The 26,784-nt window shown below is 41.8% G+C and overlaps 1 protein-coding gene across 1 annotated transcript; it reads right to left on the reverse strand.

The window, feature by feature from the left end:
* Nucleotides 1-26,784, reverse strand: grm1a (glutamate receptor, metabotropic 1a; the record flags this gene model as incomplete). The annotated part of the gene is made up of 8 exons (XM_079215534.1): nt 1-805; nt 2,444-3,377; nt 4,960-5,086; nt 7,476-7,644; nt 8,267-8,513; nt 10,863-11,098; nt 23,150-23,399; nt 26,055-26,784. The coding sequence occupies 8 exons, from the start codon at nt 26,782-26,784 to the stop codon at nt 1-3; spliced, it is 3,498 nt and encodes a 1,165-aa protein (XP_079071660.1).

Here is a 26,784-nt window from a genome sequence, read left to right on the forward strand (position 1 = left end):
TCACAGTGTTGAGGAGCTGTGTGCGAAGTCTTGGAGGGTGTTTGAGGTGTAGACTGAGCTCGGAGGGCTTCCGAGCATCAACTCCATGATGAGGGAGTCGCTGACAGACTCCTCCGAACACACAGAGTCTCTGAAGGGGGAGGGGGGTGACAGAGCTAGGGAATCCTCCAGAGTTGACTTGTTCTGAGTTAAATCCTGGCCTTCCCCGTCCTCCCCCTCGCCCCCCTCCTTGGCATCATAAATGTAGCTGTGTAAGAGGTCCAGTTCCTCGTCCTCGGACCCCTCTTCTTCAAACACCCCCACTCGGAGGACCAAAGGAAGCTGAGAGGGGTTCAAGTTCAAAGGCTCATTGGCAGGGATCGTGTACTCATTAAGTGCAGGGACATAGGAGCTGTGTGTGTCCACCACAGCCCCCTGCAAGCGCTCTGTGGTGCAGCCCTTCAAGTGAAGGGGCAAATAAGAAGCAGCCTTATCTAAATTAGACTCAAGCTCTTGCGTCTGTCCAGAGCAAGTTGGGGTCCAGAGGGGACGCTGTGAATCTCCCTCGTCGTCCTCCTCCACCAGGTTGTACAGAGGCTTAGCGCCACGCGGTTCTTGGGGGGGATGAGGTCCTGTGCCAAGGTTGCAGGCGGAGGGCGCACAACTGTGGGGGTCGGGGGTGTTAGTTAGGGGCCTGATGACCGCCGTCTGATTCAAGCCGGCTTCCTGTTTCCTCACATGCACAGACAGTCTGTGCCACACATTCCCCCCCCTCGGAGGGTGTCTTGCACCTGATTCAGACCATGACACAGACTTGCCATTAGAACTATGAACAAAATAAAGACTCAAGTTACTAACACAGGAAACCAAGAGATTGCAGAAAAACAACATCAACATAGCAGCAATGCAACAGAACTGAGCAGCAGCATTTCAACATTTCTGACGCATGTTAAAATACTTTGTAACCACATGACTTGACATTAACAGCTTTGATAAGGGGTCCACTCATGAGCTTTAAGGAGCATTACATTTATCAACTGTGGCACTTCACAAACATAGTGAGTCAGTCATAATGTGCTGCACAAAGCATTATGATCTTGAAACTGCTTCAAACATAAAGCTTACAGAATTAGGAGCCAACCAGCTAATTCCTCCTGTCTTAACTATGCTCTTATATAGTTCAAATGAGACGCATGCAATCTGAATCAGCATTTCAGTAAGGTGGCTGAGTTAGGCTGGAGACGACACAGAGTTTAGCGCAGAATGAACTAGGACCGGCTCTAATGTGATTAGTTGGAGAGGAGAGGTGGGGAGGAGAGGGGCATTCATGCTGAGAAAAGTTAAATGTGAGGTTAATTCAGGATAAACCCAAAGCAGCAGGGTGGCAGATCTCTTCTTTGGAGGGCTGCAGTGTCAAAAACATGTTTGCCATGGCCAACTCATCAAGTGACAGGATCACAGAGGCAAGTGATTCTTTCTTATTCAGCTATATAGGCTGGTTAAAGTTGTGAATGGTTATTTGCCCCTTCTTTTACTTCATGGCTTTATGGTAATTATTACAATTAAGCATAATACAATGCAATCGCTAAAATAGAATAAACAAAATGTTTCCACACAAGGTCCCACAACAACACTACATATATGTTGTGCAAAACTGTGAAGAAAATTATGGACTTTTCAATTTTTGGGCAAACTCCGAAAATGCTAATTTTCTGTGTCTACACGTCTCCAATGGTTGTATACAATAATAAAATATGTCTCATTTGACAGTGCAGCTCTCCAGGAAAGGAAGTAAATTACCACCATGCCAAAACATTTGCCAGCCTCGACACTTTTCAGACATTTTGCTGCTCAGTTTGGAAGGTTAAAAGGTTAAGAGATTAGAAAGGCTGCATAGCAAGGGTGAGAGACAACACATACACGATGGGATCACTCTTATACTCTGCCCCAGTCCTTACTTTAGATACCTGTCCATGTGTCATTGCTGTGGATCTCAAAAAAGTTATATGCAAGTCTTATATCTAGTTTAGACGCATCTATCTATACTCTAATAATCACTGATACATAATTATGGCTTGTTAGTGTTAAATCAACGACATCAAAATGTCCTGTTTTGAGTTTTCGGTTAAATTTAGCTTTATTTCATTAATAATGTCATGCCCCTCAGGGAGAGGGGGGTGTTCCACATAAACCTGTGTTCACTTTGTTTATAAATAATGTATCAGTATGGTTTTACACAGGGTACTGGAAAGTAAAAGTTTGACCTTTAACATCAAACATTAACACTCAAATATCCTTGCAAAGAAATAGGCAGCTGCATGTTACCTTCGATGACATATTCAGTGAAATGCCAAAAGATCGTCTTTGGACAACTCACTGTACCATTTGAGTGTTTAGGCATGTTATAAATTTGTCTCAAAACAAATACAATTTAGCAAGATGAACAACGTAAAAGGTTACTCACTTGGCTTTGCCAGACACAGGTTTCTTCCGGCGGAAGATATTTAGGAAGCTGTTGGTCCCGCATTGAGCCGACTTTCCATCCCCAACGTGCATTCGCACCACATCAGATGTGGTGAAGGCGCTTCGGACATTCCTCTCTGGTTTGGCAATGATAATGTACATCTTAGGCGTGAACATGCACCCTAGTGCTACTGTTACACTCAGGCTGACGGAGAAGGATGTGGTTATGATCTTGTAGTTTGAGCCAAAATAGATTGGCACAAAGGCCAACCAGATAATGCAGGTAGTGTACATTGTAAAGGCAATATATTTAGCCTCATTAAAGTTGGCCGGGACGTTCCGAGTCTTGAAGGCATAGTAGGTGCAGCTCATGATTAGCAGGCCGTTGTAGCCCAGTGGCGCCACCATGCCTACGGTGCTAGTATTACAGATGATGTAGACCTCACGTATGCTTGGGTAGGACTTGATGGGTTCAGGAGGCTCCAGAATGATGAGTGTGATCTCCAGAGTTAGCTGCATACTGATCAGCATAAAGGCGATGACCACCTGGGCCCAAGCGCTCATGAAACGGGGCTTCTTGGTGCAGATCTTCTTCTTGCTGCCTGCCAGGATGCGGGCGATGCGGTTAGTTTTGGTCACCAGGGCAGAGTAGCACATGGAAGATGAAAGGCCCACTAGGAGCCTCTGCAAGTAGCAGGAGGCCACTGTAGGATGGGCGATTAAAGTGAATGGACATATGTAGCCCATGAAGATTCCTGCCAAGATGATATAACAGAGTTCTCTGCTCGAGGACTTTACCACAGGTGTATCACGGTACTGGATGAACACAAAGGTGACAAAGGAAGTGATGAGGATGCCCAAGCAGGAGAAAGCCACTGCCACTATGGATTCCACATCTGCCCAGTCAAGGTACTTCAGAGGCAGGGGCTCGCAGCCTGGACAGGGAAAAGGAGATGTTGGGTTAATCTTGTGTTGGGACTGTATGTTTTTGTGAATGAAAGGTACAGCAAAACAGTTTAAAAGAACCATTGAGCAGACAGTAGAGAGATGGCAGAGAGGAGAGTGACACATATTTGGAGACACATGAGGCCCTTAAATTGCTAAGGAACTAATTTGCACGTGTCAAAGCTCCAGTTCTGTCAGATTTCTCTATCATTATCATTGTATGCCAAATGTGTGTGTAAAGACACGCAGGTATGTGCGTCGCCTCTGTCATGATGCCCTGGTTGCCTTCCAACACCCATAGGAAGTTTACAGAGCTTAATGGGAGAAAACTGACATCCCTAGACTTCCCAAGCTTAACGCTCCATAAATTACATGCTGCTGCTAATAGCATTACAGTCACTGCCATCACGAGCAAGGATATGCACAGAATAACCCACTTCTGGTCTGCATGGCTAACTCCCAATATGTAATTTTTTTTTAAAAACCTATCCAAGCTTCTTGTTGCCTCAAGAAGCTTGGATATTGTCAACACAAGAAGCAGAGGTACTAATGCAAATATGAAGGCGTCAATCAGTTGTTACACTGTGATATTATTTAAAGGCACTTCAGCAAAAGCACACTGAGGCATACTTGAGGGGAAAGTGTCTGAAGCGAAGTGAACTGTTGCTGTTTTTTTAATGACCGCCCACCCGGCTTAGTTTACAAAGGCATCAGCCACACTGCGTGCAAACGGACAAGGGTGGCAAAGATGAAATGCTGTCATCTATATCTGTTCTTACACAATGCTATGCTGTCATATCTAAGCTGGCAAGACCTTTAACATTTTTTTTTTTTTAACAAAGCTCAGTCCACATTGACTTCCAAGAGAAGCCAGCACCACAAGGAAATTATGTTTCAAAACAATGTTTTTGTGTGTTGGTATTTGCCCTAAAAGAGTGAATAAGTGAACATATGGACAGTACAACCTCACTCTGTGAATAGGATACCAACTCTCTCTATTAGTATACTCTAGATAGGGACATTTAATGAAAGTGAAGGGAGAACTTTTTCCTCGACAGACTGCTGAAATGTATCCCCAAGCCTCTCATGGCAGTAATAGGATTTTACACCTGGGAACTGAGAGCTCCTCTCAACTCTATAAATCGCTGTCAAAACAACCACTGGGTCACAACAAGGCATGGGACCAGGAAAGAGGGAAGCAGGGAGGAGGGAAGAGCAGTGTGGAGGTTGAGAGAGCTAAGAGAGCAGGGTCATTGGGCCTGGATGATGAAAAGCATCAGTGAAAGGAGGTGTCAGGGTGTGAAAGAGCTTATGGGGGGAGGAGGGTTTTTGAGAGCACAAAATAGTTTGAGAGAAAGTGTTTGTGCTGGGTCAGTGAGATTGGTGTTCTATGATGTAAATGACTTGACAAACAGCAGGCAAAAGGTAGGTTAGCTATAGGAGCAAATATATGACATGGGTGATATAATGAGTGAGGGTTGGTAAAGGGAAAGGAAATAAGGAGTATCAAGGGATATTGTTCATAAAATCATAAATGGATTGGCTTAGAGCATCTGGTTCGGTCTTTCTTACCTTCCAGGTTATCATCGGGCCACCATCCCAAGTCACATGCCTTGCAGGTGAACTCATCCTGGACGTACTCATTGTCCTTGCATGTGGTGCAGATCCAGCAGCAGCTCACCTCGCCCTTCCTAATAACCTGCACGCAGAGAGGCCAGACATCAGACATCTTAGTAACCAGTCTCAACACTCATCAAACTGTGACAAGAAGCACATCACACCCAAGGCAACCTACACAGGTAGACAACACCAAGGGGATATGTCGAGGATATATCTGTCTTATCTTCTTGAGCCCCAGACATACTGTTTATAAAACAAGGCCGGCTGATTTTACATTCTGCTCCCAGGGAAACTGTTCCCAGCACTGTGATATGTAAAGCAGGGTGATAAGTGGGGCAGATAACAAAGTAGATAGAGGGGGATGCGTGAGCAGCCAGGAGAGAGGATGCACCCTCCCTCAGGGCATGGAGTATAGACTGAAAACAATCGGCTCAAGATAAAATAGAAGCTAAAAAGCTAAAATAGAAAGAGAAACTTATACTGGTACCAAAAGGGACAATAGTACAAAATTGACCAACACCAGATTTTTATATTTACAGATGCCAGTGGGTTTTGTATATGTGTATATTGTTATATTTACAGATGCCCGTGGGTTTTGTAAATGTGCCTCACTATGTTGTGCATCCTGGCGGACCGACTTGACCAGCCCAACCCCGTCGGGTCAACAACAATGCATGTTGTCCAAATCACATTTAGTTATAAAACAATCCAACAAAACCACTGAAGCGGCACTGAAACCTTGCACAGTGCACACACACAGTGCAGGTGGAGCTGCGGGGAGAGGCGCGGGACCAGCAGCCCCAGTCCAGCAGCAGCAACAGCGCTGTGGCTTCTTGTTTATGATTAAATATGACTGCAAATGTAAAAAAAACAGTAACACAACCAGCATTTCACTCACCAGACGCACATTCTAGGTCTCTAGGTTCGAGACTCTAGCTTCACTGACCAATCACAGCGCATGTTAATGGTCACGCGGGCCCTGTGACGAATCAGACGTCCAGACCTTCTAGAAGATTTTTTATGTATTTTTAATCAGGCTCCTCTTCCACAGAGAAAGAGAGGTGATTGGATAAGATGCTGTTAAGCAGCTCCCAAACAGAGGCATACCAGAGGCTTGACGCAGAGGAACAGATGAAGACAGCAGCTGTGCAATGAGAAAATAAGCTAATAGGGAAAAATAATTATAATACAAGTAGTGTATTTGTGAAAAACTATTAAATTATAAAATAGCTATGACTTTGTGATTCTGTTTAGGCCACCAGACAAGGCTTAGAAGGCCTTGACGGCCCGCCACTGACAGATGCTTCAAAATAACCGGAGAATGGGCATACAGATGCTGCATTCCTCAGTCCTCATTGTGAGGTCGCAGTAAAACAGATAATATAAGACCACCTTTCAACCTTAACAGCTGAATTAAATGGAATAATGTTAGCATTACAATGGGTGAAATAAAATAACCAACCCAGTGTCGTAATCACTTCTGATAGCTTGGCAGCACTTTCAGTCGTCACGCATGCAGTATAATTTTTATGACATTTTCCCTGTGCTACAAAAACTACATTGTAGGATTTGATATTGCTCACGTCTGGGTGGAGGGTAATGAGAAGGCAGACATATTGGCTAAATAAGTTTTAAATGACAGTTAATTGACATACAGGTTCACTTAAGTAAGGCAGAGCTTAAAACTATCACAAATAACTATATGCGCAAACCTGGCAAGAATACTGGGACTTAAGTGTCACAGGGAGACATCTTTACAGTATTCAAAAACATGTAGGCGTCGGTGAAACACGGAGCAGGAGCCCAAAAGAAGACATGGTCATTACCCGTCTCAGAATTGGACAAACAGGATTAAACAACACTCCACTAAATAGGCAAGCACCCAACTGGACTATGCACACGCTGTAATAAATGAGAACTGTCAAACGTGGAAGATCGCAAACGGTTTGAAAAAGAAAGAATGGAATCAACACCCGGACAAATTGATGGATAACACATTATTACAATCAGGAACATGCGAGACAAGACATCAAGGAAAGTACATAACCTTCTAAATAGTCACCAAAGAACCACAGGAATAATAGAAGGATCCATCATGATCCAAACAGAAATATCTGAACACATACAACTCTTAGATGTATTGCATGTATTTGGTAAGAGCATTCCTCAAGTATCCTTTTTGTGTTGGCATTCCTGGAGTTGATGAATACCATTTACTTTGTGAAACTGCCTGGCACACAGGCACAGAAAATGAGCTAGTTAGAGCAGAATCAATGTTAAATTAGCTCTGCTGGTATTTAATCACGTATCTGGCACAGTGTTGAATTAACGCTTCTTGATAGCTTTGGACCTTCATAGTCACACTCCGATGTTAATGTTAATGACCTTTGGTTTTTCAGACTTCAGGTCTTTCAAACTAAATTAACTCTGGTGGAGATCATTGAACGTTGGAGGATTTGAATCCCTACTTTGATCTGTCCTTTGGAGCAGGGCTCACTGCAGACTGAGCGGACCATCTCACTGCTGTTCATCCACAGCTTGTAGTCATCGATGCTTAAGATGCCCTCATGCCAGTGGCCCACGTTTAGGTAGTCATAGCGATCCTCACCCACACCCTGTAGATTCATGATGTCATATCTGGTTGAACAGAGGAAGGGAGGAAAGGAGAACCACAATGAGCAAGGACAAGTTTATTGAGTGACAAAGAGAAAAAAAAGACTAGAAGAGGCTAGAGTTAAAGACTACAGAGAAAGAGTGAAGAAGCGGGAGATCTAGAGGGAGTGGAGAAGCAGAGAGTGACAGGTAATTTAATGATAAGGATTCGGCTGCTTGGTAATAAACATTTTATCCAAAGTCAATTAAACAGTGTACAGCCCTGTTAGTGTAACATCAATAGCTTGTGCCAGTGCACACTGTGGCCTCATCTTTCTATTGGACCAGGATGTGCTCCAGCTGACCGTCAGTTGACGGAGTAATGACACGGTTGTGTCTTCTGACTGTCAAACACTGTCTGTTGGACTGAAGAGAGAGGAAAGTGGCTGCCACAGTGGACAATCCACTGCATCTGTTCCAGTCCAAACTAATTACATTCTTCTGTGCTCAAGATTGCTGCGCACTTGTGTGCATGTACACACGTGCTAATGACCAGGAGAGTGCTAGACGGGAGAAATTCACAGATTACAACCACGTTGATGATATGAAATCTCTATTTCCATTGTCCTGCCTTTTTTATATTCTTACCGTTTAATCATCCTCTTACCTTCCTGGGGTGTCTCCATTTTGATCAAAATAAATCTCCTCTCCTGAGACTCCTCTGAAGGATGTCTTCAGCAGGTAGTCCAGCAGCTTGCTGCCATCGATGGGGTCCATGGCCTCACAGAGCCCCGGCTGCCCTGGGCACAACTCGCTGTGCATATCATGGAGGCCATGAGCCATGGCATAGATGGCATTGATGACAAATCCCATTTTACTATCCTGAACATAGTTTTCATGCAGACTCTCATTGCCTGTTAGAGGGGGAAAGAAGAGGGGAGTAAAGGGAAGTTTTTGCATTTTTTATAATTTAAGAAAATGTCTTGTGTGTCTGCTGTTTTGTATTGTATTCAAACTGCAGTAACACTGTAGGAACATACAGAATAATGCATGATTAAATTAGAACCTGACCTGGAGAATCTATTGTAAAGCAGAACCTTCGTTTGCAGCAAAATATACCAGCATACAAGGAAATCCCAACATGATATCCAAAAGCTTAATAGGAAACAGAGGTGGAGAACCACCATTGTCTGGGAAAAACCCAAAGACTGAACCCCTAGAGCAGGGATTCCCAAAGTGTGGTGCGCGCACCGCTGGGGGTGCGCGAGCTGCCTCTAGGGGGTGCGCGAGAGGAAAAATGTAATGGTGGTCTAATGGTGTAATACTTAATATTAAACATCATTTAAAAAAATTAAGTAGGATTTTTTAATTATAAAAATTCCCTTTGTAAGATTTAAATTAAAAACGTACAATTTAATAAATAGATGCACTTCCGGTCCGGCCGCCAGACTGTCTTTTACGTACACACTAGCTAGCTTAGCTTGTGCACCTATCGTCATTTCATTCATTCAGCAACATCCATGAAAATATGTTAAACTGGCTGAAATCGGGGAAGCTGTCAGGTGGGACATCTGAAGCTATCAGTAATAAAAGAGGAGAGGGACAGAGAGAGAGAGAGAGAGAGAGAGAGGGAGCAACCGGAGGCGAGAGAAACGGAGAGCTGCGTTGGGGAGAGACCGGGAGAAGAAATCGACCGGGAGTCGGAGAAAGAGGAGACGGAGCGGGAGCACAGACACCCATCGCGGAGTCAAGGTGAAAAAAGAGGAAACGAGAGTGAGCATCAGACTGGGAAAAAAAGAGGAAATATGATGACAATTATCTGGGTCTGGGCTTCACTTGGATTGGCAATGCAGATTGCCCGAAGCCACAGTGCGTGTTGTGCAGTGAGGTTCTGGCTAACAGCTGTCTGAAGCCTCTTATTTGCGCCGCCACCTGAACACCAAGCATGCCAGTGCAAGTCAGAAGCCCCTTACATTTTTTAGATCAAAATTGGAAGAGTCACAAAACAGCCAAAAACAATTGCAGTCTCATTCACGTGTTGGCGCTACACAAAACGCACTACGGGCTTCTCATCTGCTCAGTCACCGAATAGCAAGGAAGGGTCTACCTCACACAATCGGCGAAGACGTGTGCTTGCCAGCTCCTAAAGAGATGGTGGAATGTATGATTGGAGAGAAAGAAGCTAAAGCGTGAACCCGGTCGGGATATAGAAGGGGGTGCGTGGCCTAAAAAGTTTGGGAATCGCTGCTTTAGAGGCACTTTCCCACAATCCAACCTCAATGTTTTGTATGAATGGTAATTAAAAGTACAAGATGTGAAATATTTTGCATCCTTGTATGAAGATGTTATTTCCAAAATTTCCAATATGTGTAAACATTGTATTTGCCCCCTTAGCCAGTGCATTTAAGATATTGATATGTATTGTCCATCATATACATCAACATGCACAAACAGAAGAGTGTGTGATCATTTTTAATCCAGCGAGATCTTTTTCAGCCTTTATGGTGAACAGTGTGTGCTTGGTGAGCCATTCCTTTGTGCAGCTTTACAAAGTGTAATGCCATTTCCTTGTTATTCCTAATAAACAAGCCCAGTGCGCCACATCAGAGTTTGACTAATGCAATCCTCGTTCTGGCCAAGAGCCTGAGACTGCCAGGTTCGAGACTTTTCACATTTCACAAAATTGCTGTTTTAAAATACCACAGATGGACTTGTGTTAAAGAGAGCATCAGTCAAAGTCTTCCTGTCTTGGAGGAGTCAAATGCTCACATAGTGCAGGTGCAATTCGGATTAAATCATCACCAAAGTAGTGACAAGAAAAATGCACTTACCACCTTGAAGGTCTTTGGAGTAAAAGAGGTGTATAAAGTGTGATAGAGAGAAAGTAGAAAAACACCTGTACTGCTCTGAGATGGTAACCATCACAAACCACTAATTGATTGTATTTATCAGTTGATTAAAAGCATGCTGATCAATTATTGTATTGTTCATTTGATTACTTTATATTTTTGATTAGAATTTGTTTGGTGAGAATTTTAAGTTGTGATTTAAATGTCGAGAACACAATTTACCATGATCACCTTTTGGGAGCAACAGGAGAGAATATTCAGGGAGGAAAACAGAGAGAAAAATACACAGTTTTTGTTATTATTCATGAGTTTTACACTCTGGTCAAATTTAACCATCTACTCTCACTGACAACAAGATGAACACTGCTCCTATTTCTAAACTACAAAGATATACATTGTTCTGTTGTCACCCACCGGAGCAGACTTTCTTGAAGTTCTTGTTCTCTTGAGGGTGGCCTGCGAGGCGGCACTGGAAACGGTACTGCCAAAACTCAGAGAACCAGGGGTTCCTGGTGTTGGCGTCCAGACGCAGCTTCAAATAGTAATCATCAAAGGTCCTGACCAACTCTGATTGCAGCTTCATGGTGATTCCTCCCTCTGCTTCCTGCTCATAACCCTCCACAACCTCGTAACGGTCTGCCCATCCATCACTGCAGTAGAGAAAGAAGAAGAGCCTATAACGTATCGATGACAGGGGGACCAATAAAACAAAGAAGAATAAAGCAATGTCATAATTCAAAGTGAGAGGGACTCTCATTGACAGTGATGATAGTCTTCCCTTGTTACTGTCATGTGTCTTTTCCATTGGATTGTTGCCTCATTGACGCGACAGTAATTCAATTTCATAGAATGAAAACAAAGGAGCTTCCATAAATGCAGCTTTACTTTGAAGGATAGATTCTGTTTTCCATTCATGATTTTTTGTCTTTTCTTAGAGGGACAACGCTGTAGAGCTGTTCAATACACGGACAAACACATTTCAAACTGAAAAGATATTACTGAACCACAACTGCTACTGGACAAATGTGTAGCTTTAAGCAGTCAAGCTCCCCTCACTGGTGACCAAAAGCATCTTTGTGAGAAGTTTAATAAAATAAACTACAAAAGCCACAGAAACGATTATGATGTGACTTCTCCATAGCAAATAGTCACCTGTTGTGTTATCAACCTGATGTAAAGTGCTTGCATAGAGACTCACAAATGAGGACAGAATTGGTAGAACATTGCTGCTGTATGAACGGTATTGCATTCACTGATCAATGTAATGATTCTGCATGTGAATGCTTTGTTTGGATTGTTTTTTGAAACAACATCAGTGCAAAAACCCAAAGTCTGGTCAGGTTTTACGTTCATTTAAATAATGTGGTTCCACTACAAGTAGGTAGACTACACTTGAACAATGTTGTTTTAAATCAGTGTGGCAGAACTAGTTGGAGGCTTATCTCAAGTCCACTGCTGCAATCAATTTAAGAGGATGGAAATCTCACCATCAGTGCCTCAACCGTAATTGTATGCTTTACACAATCCTTTCAGCTTGCTTGTTTGTTTCCTTGTTTAACCCTCTGTGTGAGAATGTATTCCCTACCAAGCCAATTTAGACACACAGCTGGCCAGTGGACTCTAAGAGAAATGGAAAACACCACTGAAAAACAAATGAACAGATAAACAGCACCACTTTGAGCTCTGCTCTTTCTCTAAATCTAAGCTGGAGTGAAGTCTCCAGCTCTATACGTCGTCTCTCTTGCTTTAACGTGGGTTCTGGGCTTCTTCCTTGAAATACCTGTGCTTTTGACAGCTACACACCAATTAGATAGGACTCTCCATGGAACCAATTACCTCGCACACATGAGATGTTCTGGGTGATGGATAAGGATCTGTGCATGTGTGTCTCTGTGTGTGCAGGTCAAGACCTTTACAGCCACAAATACCGCCAATCATGAAAAAGGAGACATTCAACCAAATTTGTGACATGTATCTCTGATCTCTGAGGTTGGAATTTAGTGGATATATTTTTCTTCATAATCTTTTCTTTAACCTATAAAAAGGCTTGCAATTCTAAAACAGCTGGTGCTTGCTTAGTTGCACATTCAGTGCACCAATAAGTATCAACATTAAATGATGTATGAGGGATTTACTCATAATAAACAGTGCCCATGTTAATGAAAGACACGTCAACCGGCGCATACGTTCTGGACAACAATGGAGCTGAAAACAGAGCCAGCTGGATATGTTGTTGCATGTGGGATACAGCTGAGAAGATATATCATTGCATCTTTGCACAAATGTATTGGAAACATAATAGATGTTGGTATCGATGTTCAGATTTGTAGGACTTTTTTGGAAGATTTGTGATTGAAAAGTTGACAAAGGCATGCCTGGTCTAAGTTATTAAAATGTGATGCTTTAAGAAAAAAAGAATGGTGTTCAGCAAGGTAGGATCTATTAAATTATACATCTGGGCTTTTACTGTCTGAAACAATTACTGTTGGACAAGACAAAGGGACGTGTTCTGTAAGAGAAGAGCAGTGTTGAGTAAGTAGTGTGAGGACAGCAATATGGTCTAGATAACAACATATCATATGTCTAAGGATATCTGCCCATTGTGTCTCCTAAAGTCTTTTCACTCTGCTAAATCAGAACACAAGAGTCAGAAACACATGAATTTCATCGGTCCTGGTCGCGTTTCGTTTCATTAATTCGCTCCAGGTGAATACTGTCTCTGTCCCTCCCTCTGTTTTTCCATACATGTAGTGCAGATAAAAACACAAAGACACACACTGTTAAAATGTGTGTTTATCATAAACGTACCTTCCCCGACAGGGTAAACTAAACTGCATTTATTGCGCTCTATTCAATGTAATTCATTGTTTTACATCTTTGCTCTAACGGAACAGTGGAGAACAGATTGGTTTTTAGATAAAGAGAGAGGTTCAACACTCGACATGAATAAGGCATGAGGCATTGAAGGCATGCTTGACTGTTTCTCACAGTGGAGTTTGTGATGAAGTAAAATTATATGCTCTCTTCTCACTCTCCTCTCTCAGGATCTGGCAGAACTCCAAACAGCTCATCAAAACTCTCGGGCCATTTGAGTGACGCCTAATGGGACAAAATCTGATTTAATGTCACCTCAATGTTGCGCAGCTTCACACTGGAACACCGTTATTACATAACCTGAGTCTGATTTACTCGAGGAACACCTGTTTAAACAGATTAAGGAGTCAACGCAGTTCAAGTTTGTAATTAGTATTACAGTTATTGTACTGAGGACTGCAGAAAGAAGTAGGTCTAAGACATAAAACAGCATAGCTCTGATACGTTTTTTTTTAAATACCTCTTAAAATTACTTTTAACTTTTAGGTTAAGAAGGCTGATATGGGTAATCCAACAATCCTCAAATCTAAAACACAAAACAAGTCATTTGTCATTTCCCTCAAACATGTGAATGTTTTCATTTGCCAATGCCTTCCAAAAGGACCCATTTGACCATAACAGAAGCTATTCACATGCGCTTTTACTGATCTATAAAAAAACAAGAAAGACCAATTTTGTCTGTTGGTAGAAATTTAACCAATAGGTTCATGTCCATGTTACTTTAGAAACTTAAGTAAATTCAGTAAGTACAGTACATGTGTATTCAGTGCACAGTGGAATGAAGCAAGTAAAACGCACAAGACTGAGGCTAATTGTGACAGTATAGACTTCTAGAAGAAACTCATTTCTTTTTTTGACCCTTTAATTTTTCAAACACATTTAATGAATCATTTATGTCGGTACTTATCTCTGCAAGTCAAGTCAGCAGGACGCAATTCTTTTGATGCCACATGCTTAATAATGGGACTTGCATATTTTGATGATTTACTGAGACTTGATGATGTGTTGCATTGTTTAGACGAGCACAGCAGCACAGCAGGACAACGGGAGAACAGCTGGATAATTTATAGAGTCGTATAGTAGAGCGAGTAGACTGCGATCTCTCCCGACTCTCCCAGATGATCTAGTTCCAGTTTGATAGCACATTTGTAAATTTATGAAGCCATGAATTAATTGGCAGGGCAGAGATTTAATCACATGCGCTGTTTCCCCTGGAGGATGAAGAGGAAGAGTTACTTTAAAAAGAGGAACGGGAGGAGAGTGGAATCAAGAGTTTCCTAATTGCAGAATAGAAGCTCAGGTAGTTAATGGAAAAACTTGAAATCTTTTAAAACTGCCTGTTATTCACAGTCCACTAGAATATCAACAGGCCAAATTACAAGAATTACATTATTCTATTCAAGTAAAGTAAAGCTTTAACTCTTTAACACACACACACACACATGCATGCACGCACGCACACACACACACACACACACACACACACACACACACACACACACACACACACACACACACACACACACATACAATTTACTTCCATCATTACTTCTTGTCTCTCTTTGTCCTTTTAATCATTGTCCTTCTATCTGATTTTCAGTAGTGGGAGGAGCTATTAGATCTCAGGGTACATACTTGTTAGCAGGAATATGTGCTTTAGTATCATGTGTATACAGAGCAAGCAGCATGTTAACCCTTACAGTTCCAGGGTCTACTTACATGTATTTGACTGTTTGGATAACCTTCGACTATAATTCAAAGTATTTATTTATTTTTCGAGACAACATGGGCTGTTTGAAAGTGAATAAATATTTGATGTGAATATTTTTTTAATAACTACTATTTGTAGACTTGATGGTTCCCTTGAAAGTATTTGTTACAAAATGGATTTGAGAAAATTCTGAAGGTGTCAAATACAACAGCTAATTACAAAACAGTAATCCAACTGACCGGAGAAATCTGTGAGGACTGTGGTGTAAGTGTATAAGAGAATGGGGTTACAGTACTTCAGCCTTAAAATCAGGTAAATGAAATATACTTCAGACTTCATTGGAGTTAAAGGTTGAATCCAGCCAGCGCAGACTCCAGCGCCAGGAGGCCACTGGTGCTGGTGTTTGCACTGGCTGAATTTGAGCACCTGCTAACTGGGCATATTAGTGCAAGTTGTTTTCTTGTTTCTGCCATATTTGGATTTTATCTGCTAAACAAACTATCAAAACGCACATGAACCATGAATGTATTATTGACTGATTGTTAATTAGTTCATGACTGTTCAAACAAAATTTCCTCTATGGTGCACCTTTATGTAAATGTATTTGGCTAATTACCCACCACCGCTCGCTTTAATTTCATACAACCGCAGCTCTTAGGGATAATTTTAGTTTTCTGTTCTCCATTTATCTCTAAGATAATCCCACAACATTCTTAATTAATTTGAAACTGCTCTGGCAGCAGAACAAATATTCAAACAGGGGTTTCTCTCCTCAGCTGAACACTAATGCCCCATCTCCAAAACTCTATCTGCCTTTATCCCTCCCTCCCTCTTTTGCCATTCTCCTGAATTCCTCTTATTTCTGCAACTCCGTGCAGTTTAAACAGGAGTGGTGGTGGCTTCTTTGCTAGATGGCGGCAGCAGCATGACTGGCTTGGGGTGACACAGAGGACCCCGAGCTAGCCGGGGAGCCTTTAAAAGCCCATCCAAGCTGATTTTACTAATTCATCATGCCCCAGTTTGAGTTGGGAGATCAGTCTCCTCTACATTGACAGGGAACACTGCTGGGAGAAAATCCTTTTTGCTTTTTATTACCAAGGGATGTCAATTCACTACTAAAACCCTGACAAAAGCCTCTACATCCAATTACAGCAGTAGCAGTGACTGATGGATGACAAGATCGTATTATTAGTTGGTCAATTTGATGTTGATTAGAATGCTGCTGCTTTATTAAATGCTTCCATGATCCTTTTTGGCATTTTGGTTGCTTTTTTTGGTAATAATTAAACTACTTGAAGTCCATTTTTTTGTGTCACTGAGAAGTTATATGTTGTAAAGGATGTAACAAAAAGTATTTACAATGCATATATGGAAACACTGTAACCTAAACAAGACTGTATAAAGGATTGAAGGCCATCTGTAATTGCATTTTTGCCTCCAATATTAGCTGTCTGTGCAAGAAAGTATTTCAGCTTCTGCAAATCAGGATGTGACAACCATGTCCAGATGCAAAGCCAGTGTGCTATTTCTGATTCCTCCAATGTCATTCACCCATCCCCTCACACAAGGGAACACAAGGCATCAATTGGAAAGAGAGAGATGTCCTTGACAATGTGTGGCTGCTTTCAATTAACATCAGAGGCCTGTTATACATATTCAGATGCAGCTCATTGTGCTCCCTTGCTCAGTAGAACACAAACAGATGCAATCACAAATCCTGACTCAACTTGAACATAGCAGTTCCCAGAGCTACGTGTGTACGAGTAACGCAAGCACGGCTCCATTACTGAATGAATGCAGATAGTGTGTCCTTATCTTATAATTACAATCTTTGTTGCTGTTTGTTGCAGGGTGGATTTTTTCAAATGTCAGCCAATTTCCCAAATAGGGACTATTGTGTTTGGAGCACTGCTGGCAGACTGAATGACTGATCTGCAGTGAGACGATCACACCAACTCCATCATGAGCCCAAACTAAATCATGCCGACTGTAGCACAAGCAACACACACGCCGTTAATTCCAGTAGTACTGGAGCTTTATTATCACTATTATCTGGAGCTTGATTTCCTGCATGATGTGCCCTAGTAAACTCTCACTAAACATGCATGAAGATTATTTTAGTGCAGAGGGTCAAAAGGACAGAATCATGTCGCACAGAGAGAATAACGTAAAGATCGAGGCTCAGCACTCATTTCTGTTTTTTTTGTGTCTCAGTTCCAGCCCACCCCTCTACCGCCTGCTACACTTTCTCTCTCGCTCTCTGAGTCCTTAAGTTACATTCATAACTAATGTATCAGTCGCGATTGTGCGCTCACTGGAAGCCTCACAAATAAAAGATGTTTCTATAGAGCGAGCCGAGCAAGAGAGTGCAGCATATTGTCAGTCATGGGGATCATGCCTCACACACATGTGAAAGTAATCCTGATAAGGGGAAGAGGAGAATTGTAGATGATCTGAACAACCTGCCTGTGATTTTAAGCTGAACACAGTTCAGTATATAGTATATAGAGCATGAAGGCTATCACCCCTTCTTTTTCACACTGTTTCATTTAACTTAAAGCATCAAGTTAAGCTGATAAATGTAAATATTTATCAGCTTAAATCACGTTTTCATTCATCTGTCTCATTTATCTTTTAACGTTTGATTGAGAAGAATTCATGAAAGATGAATAACACAAAAACATAGAAACAAAAACTTCTGTCTCTTAACCCCTTGTTCATCTACAATTCTCGATATTATTATTTTTGCCGATGTTGCCAGTGCTGTTGCCAGAGATACAATCTCCTTTTGCTTATACCCTGCTATTTGCCAAATGACTTGCAAGGCAATAGGCAGAATTCCACATCCTCCGCACTCTCCTTCCTGAGATGGGAAGGAGATGAAAGTCTTAGAGATGACAGGGAAAGGGCTGCTAAATGTGTCACGCCACAACTCCCCTCTTTCACTCTCTGGCGCCCTAAACGTTTAATTTATTCAAGCTCAGTCCCCTTGTTACAGGATATCGAATAGGAAAACCAAACGCGGAAATGCATGTGACACCGACAATATAGGATCACAGCACCTCAGCACAGTCTCAAAAAAGACTTAGTCATACCCTGGTAATGACTTGGCCAAGCCATTACAGAGGCAGAACATCCACATTTCTGTCGCAGTGTCCTTTTTGTCGAGAATAAAATAAATAAAAAAATAAAAAACAGAAGCAAGCATTCAAATTGGACCGAGACCAAAACTATGTGTGTAAGACATGGGGAAGAAATGAGCGTTACATGCAGCAAAGCAGCTTATGCACATGATGTTCAGTAATAACAGCAATCAAGTAGCATTAGAGAGAGAGGGAGAGAAAACGAATGGGGCTAATTGCAAAAGAGCGAGTAAACAGACAAATGGGTAGAAGGTTTCACTCCATGCTGCTCAGCAACTGGGCTGTGTGTTGGGCAACAGGCATAGAGGGAATGATAACAAAATACACTGTACAGTAGATGTATATCTAGCTTTCAAAGTTGAAAACCCTATTTCATGGCAACAAATGCTTCAGTAAAAAAACACTTTGACTGCAAGCACTGGGCACAGCTGACTAACATCAGCATGGTGGAGGATCAGTAATAATATGGGCAGCAATCTCCTGGGACTCATTGTCTGTATTGCTCTCTGTGGTCAAATAACAGGCATATATATAATAACAGTCTGTGGCTATTTTACTCCATCAAGCACATTCTGACACTAACTTCCTTCTCTCCCCGTGAAACTTGATAGGAAATAACTTCACTGTCCCAATCGTGTGGCTGCACTATAAAGACGAATAAGGCTGTTCTGTGGATGAAGTGGAATGATTTTATTTTCATACATATATTCAGCTCATACTGTGTATTACATTCACCTGTAGCTGTTGCGTGCTCTCCAATGGACATACAAATGACTTCCCGATTTCTGAGTTGTATCCTAAACTATTTGGGTGAAAATCCATATCAACTTCAAAGAGGCTTTGAGAACAAAGTTGAGGCCTGATGTTTTTAATTAATGTTGGCAAGGTCTATTTGCAGTTCCATGACAAATAGACCTTGCCAACATTAATTAAAAACATCAGGTGATCATTTTTGAAAGGTGAAGAAAAACTTTGTTAATTTCCTTAAAAACTGCTCTGTGAAATTACATCAAATCATGACATCTCTTTTTTGAGCCAATCCTTTCATTAGATTATCCAATATGTTTCATGCAACAAGTCTTCCAACCTAGCCAACCAAATATGTAATTGTTTTCATTGCCTTACAAAACAACATATATACTGTCTGATATATTGACAGGGTGACAATACTTGTCAATACAATTACATATGATGATAACAAAAATGATTCATAAAACCTTTTTTGTGATCCCCCAGATAACATTCAACTACTTTGTTAAATCTGCATGAGCTGATTTTTCTCCGCTTAAGGGCAGCACAAAACAAACTGTTGACATTGTTAACATACTTTATATACCAACCACCATCCAGCTCAGCCATTCAATATAACTGAGGTTGCATCAATTTTCATTTCTTATCTAATATAATCACTTGTACTTGATGCACACATTGCACACAATGTACTTGAGCAGAACAATAAGTCTGACATCAATGTCTTCTTGATTGGAATGAAGTAGATAATCTATGTCGGGGACGTGTCTGTGTGTGTGAGCTATCTGTGTGTATTTGAGTGTTTGCATGGAATACTTCATTGTGTATATTGTGTGTGTGTGTGTGTGTGTGTGTGTGTGTGTGTGTGTGTGTGTGTGTGTGTGTGTGTGTGGTTGTTGTATAGAGTAATGGCAGCTGATTGGTGAAATCATGATTGACATCACAGAGAGAGGAAGACAAGAACCTTGTTGACTGACAATAACAGAGTGGAGTGGATGTAAAGTGTTGAAGTGATGCAGAGTAGAGTCTGGCAGGTCAGCGATGAAGTGGGTCGAGCGCGCAGCCACACCTGGCCCTCGTCTGAAGAGCACGTTAGCTGAGCAGCTAAAACAAAAGCTCTCAGACTCCAAACTCTCTGCATGAAGTTTATGTAGCCACTGCCGTATAGTGTTTTTGTCTGCATCTGTGGTGTTCTATGATCCGCTCCACATATGAGGTATATGCGGTAGAAAAAAACACAACACTGCTGTTGATATTTTTTGATGTCGGGTAAACTCTTATATGCAGTTTTGTTTGTTTGTGCCGAGTGCACTAAAATGGAGAAATGTATAAGGTCAAGTAGCTGTATAAGTCAATAACTGTCTCCCCACCTCACTGATTTAGCTGGAAGCTGCTCCACACAGCTTGTTATCCTTACAAACTATATTGACTACCAAAGGTAGGGCAATAACTAAAACACTAGTATCCTAAAATGTAATATAGTGAACACTGCTGACAGACTGTGATGAGGGGTGATGCATTATGGTGTGGTGATTTGACATTTAAATTGTTACGCTGATTGGCCTGACAAGCAGATGCTTTGATGACATCTTTGAAAGTGACGACTGCAACAGTGCTTGTCTGATTACGAAGAAACTTGGAGTTAAAATGCCCTATGTCCCTGTCACTTTTGCCTTGTTCTTGTTCTGGCTTGATTGTTACCATGTTGATTCAAACATATTTTTTTTTTAACGAGTGTTGTATACAGAATGTAATGAAACATTTATTTTATATTAAGATGCTTCCCAATGGCCTTTTGTGACAACAGAAAGTTCACTGGTGTGTAATTGTAGTGCTGCACATAATTGATGCTTTATTGTATGAAAGTAACATAAATGATGATATTATTACACATGTATGTGTTTCTCAATACAATTAAATCTGCAAGCAGCAGGCAGCACACGTTCATTGCTTGAACCTGTAAACACACCGTTGGCATATTTTAACCTTTTAAGTTGATATGGTGAACATGTTAGCAAACAGATGCTTATTAACACATTCAGCAGACACAAAGTAACATGAGCATTTATTTGGATTAAAGTTTTTGGCCACCGGATTTGGCTCCATTATGTTCACTAGCTCGTCGCTAACTGTCTGCTGGGCAGGAGGTCTCCTAAAAACAGCAAGCTGAAAGATATGAAAACACTTTGTAGAGATAAGAGGAAACTGTAGAGTTGTTCATCACTAGTGAACCCTTTTAAAAACATGTCATTGGTCCGTTGTTGATAGAAAACTCTTGAACGTAGCAGCTTAAATGTCAAAACTCTTCCAAAGACTTCAGGCGCATATATTTACCTTCTGTTTTTTGCTACATTGCTAGTATTAATAAAATTAGATTTTTGTTGAGCCCGTTAAAAGATAATTATAATAAAAGAGAGATCAGGGCATTAGCTGTTCATCAACAGATTGGCCTGTGTGTACTCTTTTTGCTCTGTCACTCTTTGTTTGTACTTGTGCATCTAACATTCTTCTAACTCCACACACACACACACACACACACACACACACACACACACACACACACACACACACACACACACACACACACACACACACTTTGTGGAAAAGGCTTCTTTAGAGGTAAAGCATGAATTAAGAAAACAAGCTCCCCTTTGATGAGATAATACCTGTCTGACAGCTTCATTCGTCTTTCACTACATTCTGGGAAAGAGACACATGGCTCGGCATCTGTGTTGGCCCAGACTCCCTCTGTCATATTTACACACACTGTGTTTCCATCTCCTCTCTCTCTATACATATCCTTCTCTCTCTCTCTCTCTCTCTCTCTCTCTCTCTCTCTCTCTCTCTCTCTCTCTCTCTCTTTGTCTCTCTCTCTCTCTCTCTCTCTCCCTGACCCAGAAGCATTTCTTCCACCCATGGAGACTTCCACAAAAGCTAAAAAAAGACCCACTTTCCCATCTCCTATGGACGCAAAAAGAAAAGGAGAGATATGGGAAGGAATGTAACCCTAGAGTGTCATTACAATAGATAATTTAAAAGGCATGTTCTCCCTCTGAAAAGAAAGAGTGCCTTCCCCTGCTAAGAACTTAACTATGCATGTATGCATTGAATGTAACACATAAAACATAAACAGAGACAAGTAAGAGAAGCACTTGCCTTCTATTTATTTCCACCACTGGGACATATTACAGGAAAAGGCCTCCTCGAGGATAATGGCAATGACACAAAACAAATCCCTCAGTGCCAGCCAATAGAGAAGTGCCTAATAGACTGGATAACCTTATGTATGTACATACAAGGAAAATAACTCATTGCCAGCTTTTACATTTTTGATTTTCAAACTATTTGATACTGGAGCTATTCAACAAGACAATTTAAAGTTGTTCTGCTTTTGTCTTACTGTCAACAGATCCCATGCAAAGACCAAAACGGACACTGTGCTACACTCATGCAGTGTTCTCCAATGGATACTGCTCGGCTACAAGTTTCAGTCATCCTTAGCATTCTTATTTATGCCCTCCTATTATAACATACAGCTGACAACTGCTCTACAACAGACCAGCGCCAAAAAACTTCTGAAATGATGGAAAGATATTGCATGAATGAACTGAAAAGTAGCATTACGGTTTCTGTGGCTTTTACTGACAAGTGTGAATGTTCCTTGAGGGCTATTCCATGGTGCAATGTGCTGCTGCATAAGTGTGTGAGACGACTCTACTTGCCCTTTTGTAATGACAAAGATTGCAGCTACATTCAGTCACTGTCACTCAACATTGACGAACAGACAGAGAAAGAGAGGAAGTGGAGAAAATGGAACGAAAGAGATGGAGTGAATATCAGAAAGCGTAATCCACAATAAGGAAAAAGTTTTACAATGCAGGTGGATTCAACATGGTCTATAATAGATGTGTGTGCCTCACTTTGATTGCTGAGAGTAGATGCACATCCATTGCCTTGAAAAAGCAAATAAGAGACAGGTCAAAAGAGAATGAATGGACTGGAGGCATTGTGTCCCTCTCTAGTTTTGTGTCTGTGACAGAAATACCAATTATTCAATGCTGGAGAACATTTCCATTCAGCGCTATTGGTGTGTGGTCTAATTATTCTTTGTTGCCTTGGTGACATGCACATCAGGAGGACAACACAGCATCTTGCAGCCTTCCAGCCTGTTAACCAATTTCTTGCCATCAAGAGAGATGCTCTCAACTGTGAATCATCCATACCTGCCGATGAGGAGGAACTCCCCAAACACCCCTAGTCTCCTCATGGCCATCAGGAGACCTCGGACAGTCATGCCCTCGCAGAAACACACCACGACACGAGCTTTGGGTAGACGTTCCCGTAGTTTCCTCAAAAGGCGATCAAAGTGCTTCTCTTCCGCGTTGCTGTAGATCTTGTCAGAGTGGGCGATGCATAAACCTTCCAGAGAGGCCAGTTCCTTGAAGGCCTCCATGCCACTCTCCCCATAGTTTCCTATAGGTGAGGAAGAAATAGATTAAATAGAGATAAATCTGCCGAAAGATATTCTGTCCTTACTGGAATTAAACAATTAAACATTTTCCTTGTGAAATGCATTTTCACAGTCTGGTAATCCCACCTTTTAAATTGGCCTTTGTGGATATGGATAATACACTGGCTGTGGCATTTTCACAAATTCACAAAAGTAAAAAATGCATGGCATTAATTCCTGTGTGTGTGTCTGTGTGTGTGTGTGTTTTGCCAATTTCAAGTATGTTTTAGAAGTAAATGATGAAATAGAAGTGTTTTCCCAAAGATTGCAAGATATTTCATTCCTAAACATGTGTAGCTAATGCAATCAACTGTGTGTAGTGTTTAGCAAGAAGTGTTATTGCAGAATGGCAAACAAAATGTGAAGCAGAAAATGCATCTGTTCTTTTGGTGGCTTTGTTTAAGGCATGGTTTAAAGGTTACGGTTTCGACGTGTGGACATTGTTCATAGCATTTGTTCAGTGCGGCAAGTTCTGGCTGAGCTGAAGTTTTGATCCTGTCATAATGAGTGTCAGAGAGTGTACTGGCTACTGATTGCAATCAAAGCCAAAAGTGGTGAAGATAGCTCTCCTTGTTTAACAGCACATCATCCCAATCAAGACCCTGTCAAAGTAGTCTAAATCTTCTATTTCCTATGATCTGTAAAACCTAAAGCTCTTTAGCATGAGAGCTGGACTACAAAGACAATCCAATCATTTGTGCATGCTCAAACATGTGGCTGTGTTTTTAAATGTTATTAGGAAATTAAGAGCTTCTACCCATAAAAATCTAAAAACATGTGTTGTGCAATTGCCTTGATGAGGAGCCAGGTTCCTGGGGGCCTCCAGGACACTCTACCCTGATATGGGTGGTGAAGACAAATACTCTATCTGTCTGTGTGGTATGGCTTTATAGAGCAAGGAAGGCAACGAATGAAATAGGTATCACAATGTGCCCATGTGTTGCTTTTCCAATAGTCCTTTGATGATATTTTCAGTTGCCTCATTTCACTCTCCCACCGGTAAATGGAAATAATGATATCCAATTATTCTACTCTTTCCATCTAGACTGTGAGACAGGTGGGTGGTGGTGGTGCATTAGTTGACAGCCCATTTAACAATGACCACCAAAAACCTGCTTTGAGTATTCCTACCACTCTGATGGAAATCAGGACAGGTAATTTATGCCATTCACAGCCCTAGCTGTTGCTACGGGAACACGCTGCATCTATTACTCGTCTAAGGTGGAGGAGAGAGAAAAATCATGAGCTTAAGCCAGTCGTGACCACTATTGCAGAGATAACTAGATAGAGCAAAACCAACAAGTGAATATATGCAGTATATGACTCCTCAAAGGTCAGGGTAAGGTCTGCCTCAGACAAATCATGACATAAAGTCTCAGTTAGAAACATTTACTGTGGCTCCAAACGTATCTGTAGTCTCTTATATTTACAGAATACCTGCATGTAAAAGTAAAAAAAACATAATTTAATTCCAATTAAAGCATACACATATCCTACTTTTATCTCTCACACTGTAGCCTGTTGAGTAAATGATGTTGCTTGCAATCAAATTCATCCTTCCCCTGACTGACTTTTCATTAGTCTTAAGTTATGACTTCAGTCCCAGAGGCACCCCCGGTATGTTGAAGGTCAGACAGCTGACGCCACCTATTTATGACTCCAGGTACTACAGCTCCGTGACACCTTCTCTTCATTTATCTGATAGCAACTTGTGTTCAAGCCCCTCTCCAACACCTGACTAAAGTAGGACTTTCCAAAGATGGCACACACTCCCCATGAGTCTGCAGCTTCTCAGGGGGATCCTGGGTAATATAACCTGCCAGTCATATTTTTGGTGCATATCACTGACTGTGTTTTACTAAGACTCTAATAATAAAAAAGGTATGGACATAAGTCACTTCACAGTAAGTACTCTGTCTATCCAACTCCTCTCTCCTTTTTGCATCCTGTCTCCACTATAATATGCCATTGTACTGTTCGGCTGAACAAATTAGCATAGCAGTTCTAAAAAAATAAGTGAACCCATCATGGCACAGAACACGGAATACTATTATTGCAATGGTTTCTATGGAGATAAGAAATGTATTATAATTTATGTGAATCTGGAGAAATGTGATTTTTTTTCTTTTTCATCCTAGCCTGATCCTCCTGACTTAACCATGGAATTAGTTTTACATTCAAAATGAACACCTACATTTGCACTGCTAAAACTGCACCTTGAGTGTTTGGCTGGATACAAACCTTTAAAACGTAACTCTAAGACTATAATAACACAACCTGTATGAAGATGTTTAGGATTTGTGGGAAGATGCTTGAAGCAATGTCTACACAACTCCCAACTGTTATGTGTGGCTGTAAAAACCTACTCTAAAAGCCTGAAAGGCAGATACTGGACATGTGAAAAGGATCAATACAGTATTGTGGTTAAAGAGCTGTATAGTAATCGTGACTATTTTCAAAATGTTAGCATTACATGTCACAGCACATGTATGTGCTCAGATTGTAGTGAAGTCGAGGTAATCAAAAATTACCACAAAGATTAATGAAGTTCCTATAAACTCACTATTATCCACGACAAGACGAACATACACTATAGTGATTGAGTGACAGGGCCTCACCCTCAGTGTGCACGGCAGAAACATAGGTCCAGTTGTATCGCTTGACAATGTCCAGAATGGCCCGGGCCTGCAGGGTGTCTGAGGGCACGACCCTCAGGAAGTACTTGAACAGCGTCTTGTCACTCAGGTCGATACTGGTTGCAGAGTAGGCGATCTGCGGGATGTTGAAGAGCTGCAGGAGGTTCTGCACCTGGATGGCCACAGAACTGGATCCCGGTCCAATGACTCCTGCTATGGGCTTCTTGGAGGGTGGAGGCTGGTGGGACGGGGTGCCGTCAATGCACCATTTGGACCCGTCCTTATCATCCCGGATGGAGATGAGAGAGTCCCGGATAAACTCGATGCTCTGCTCCAGGGCCACAGAGGAGTGCCAGCAGGAGTCTCGGATCTCGCAGCCCAGGCTGATATTTGGAAGCAGGTCCGGGTCAGCGTTGATCCGGTCTAACGTGTGGAACATGGCCTCAACCCTTTGGATGCCATACTGCTCGCGGACGTCCCCACATTTCCGCTCAGCTACTTTCTCCGCGGACGGCTGGTGGTGGACGGAGAAGAGCGCGCCAATGATCACGTCTCCATCCATACGAGCCACGGAGCGGGCCACGGCGCGAGGGACCACCGACCGCTCATAGATGCTGCTGCTGTGGGAAAGCACGAGGACGTGGAAGAACAACGTGGGGAGACACAGGAGAGTGAAGAGACCCATCTTTATGCGTGCCATATTGTGCCACAT

This window comes from Taurulus bubalis, assembly GCF_910589615.1.
Source record: "Taurulus bubalis genome assembly, chromosome: 3".
NCBI lineage: Eukaryota > Metazoa > Chordata > Actinopteri > Perciformes > Cottidae > Taurulus > Taurulus bubalis.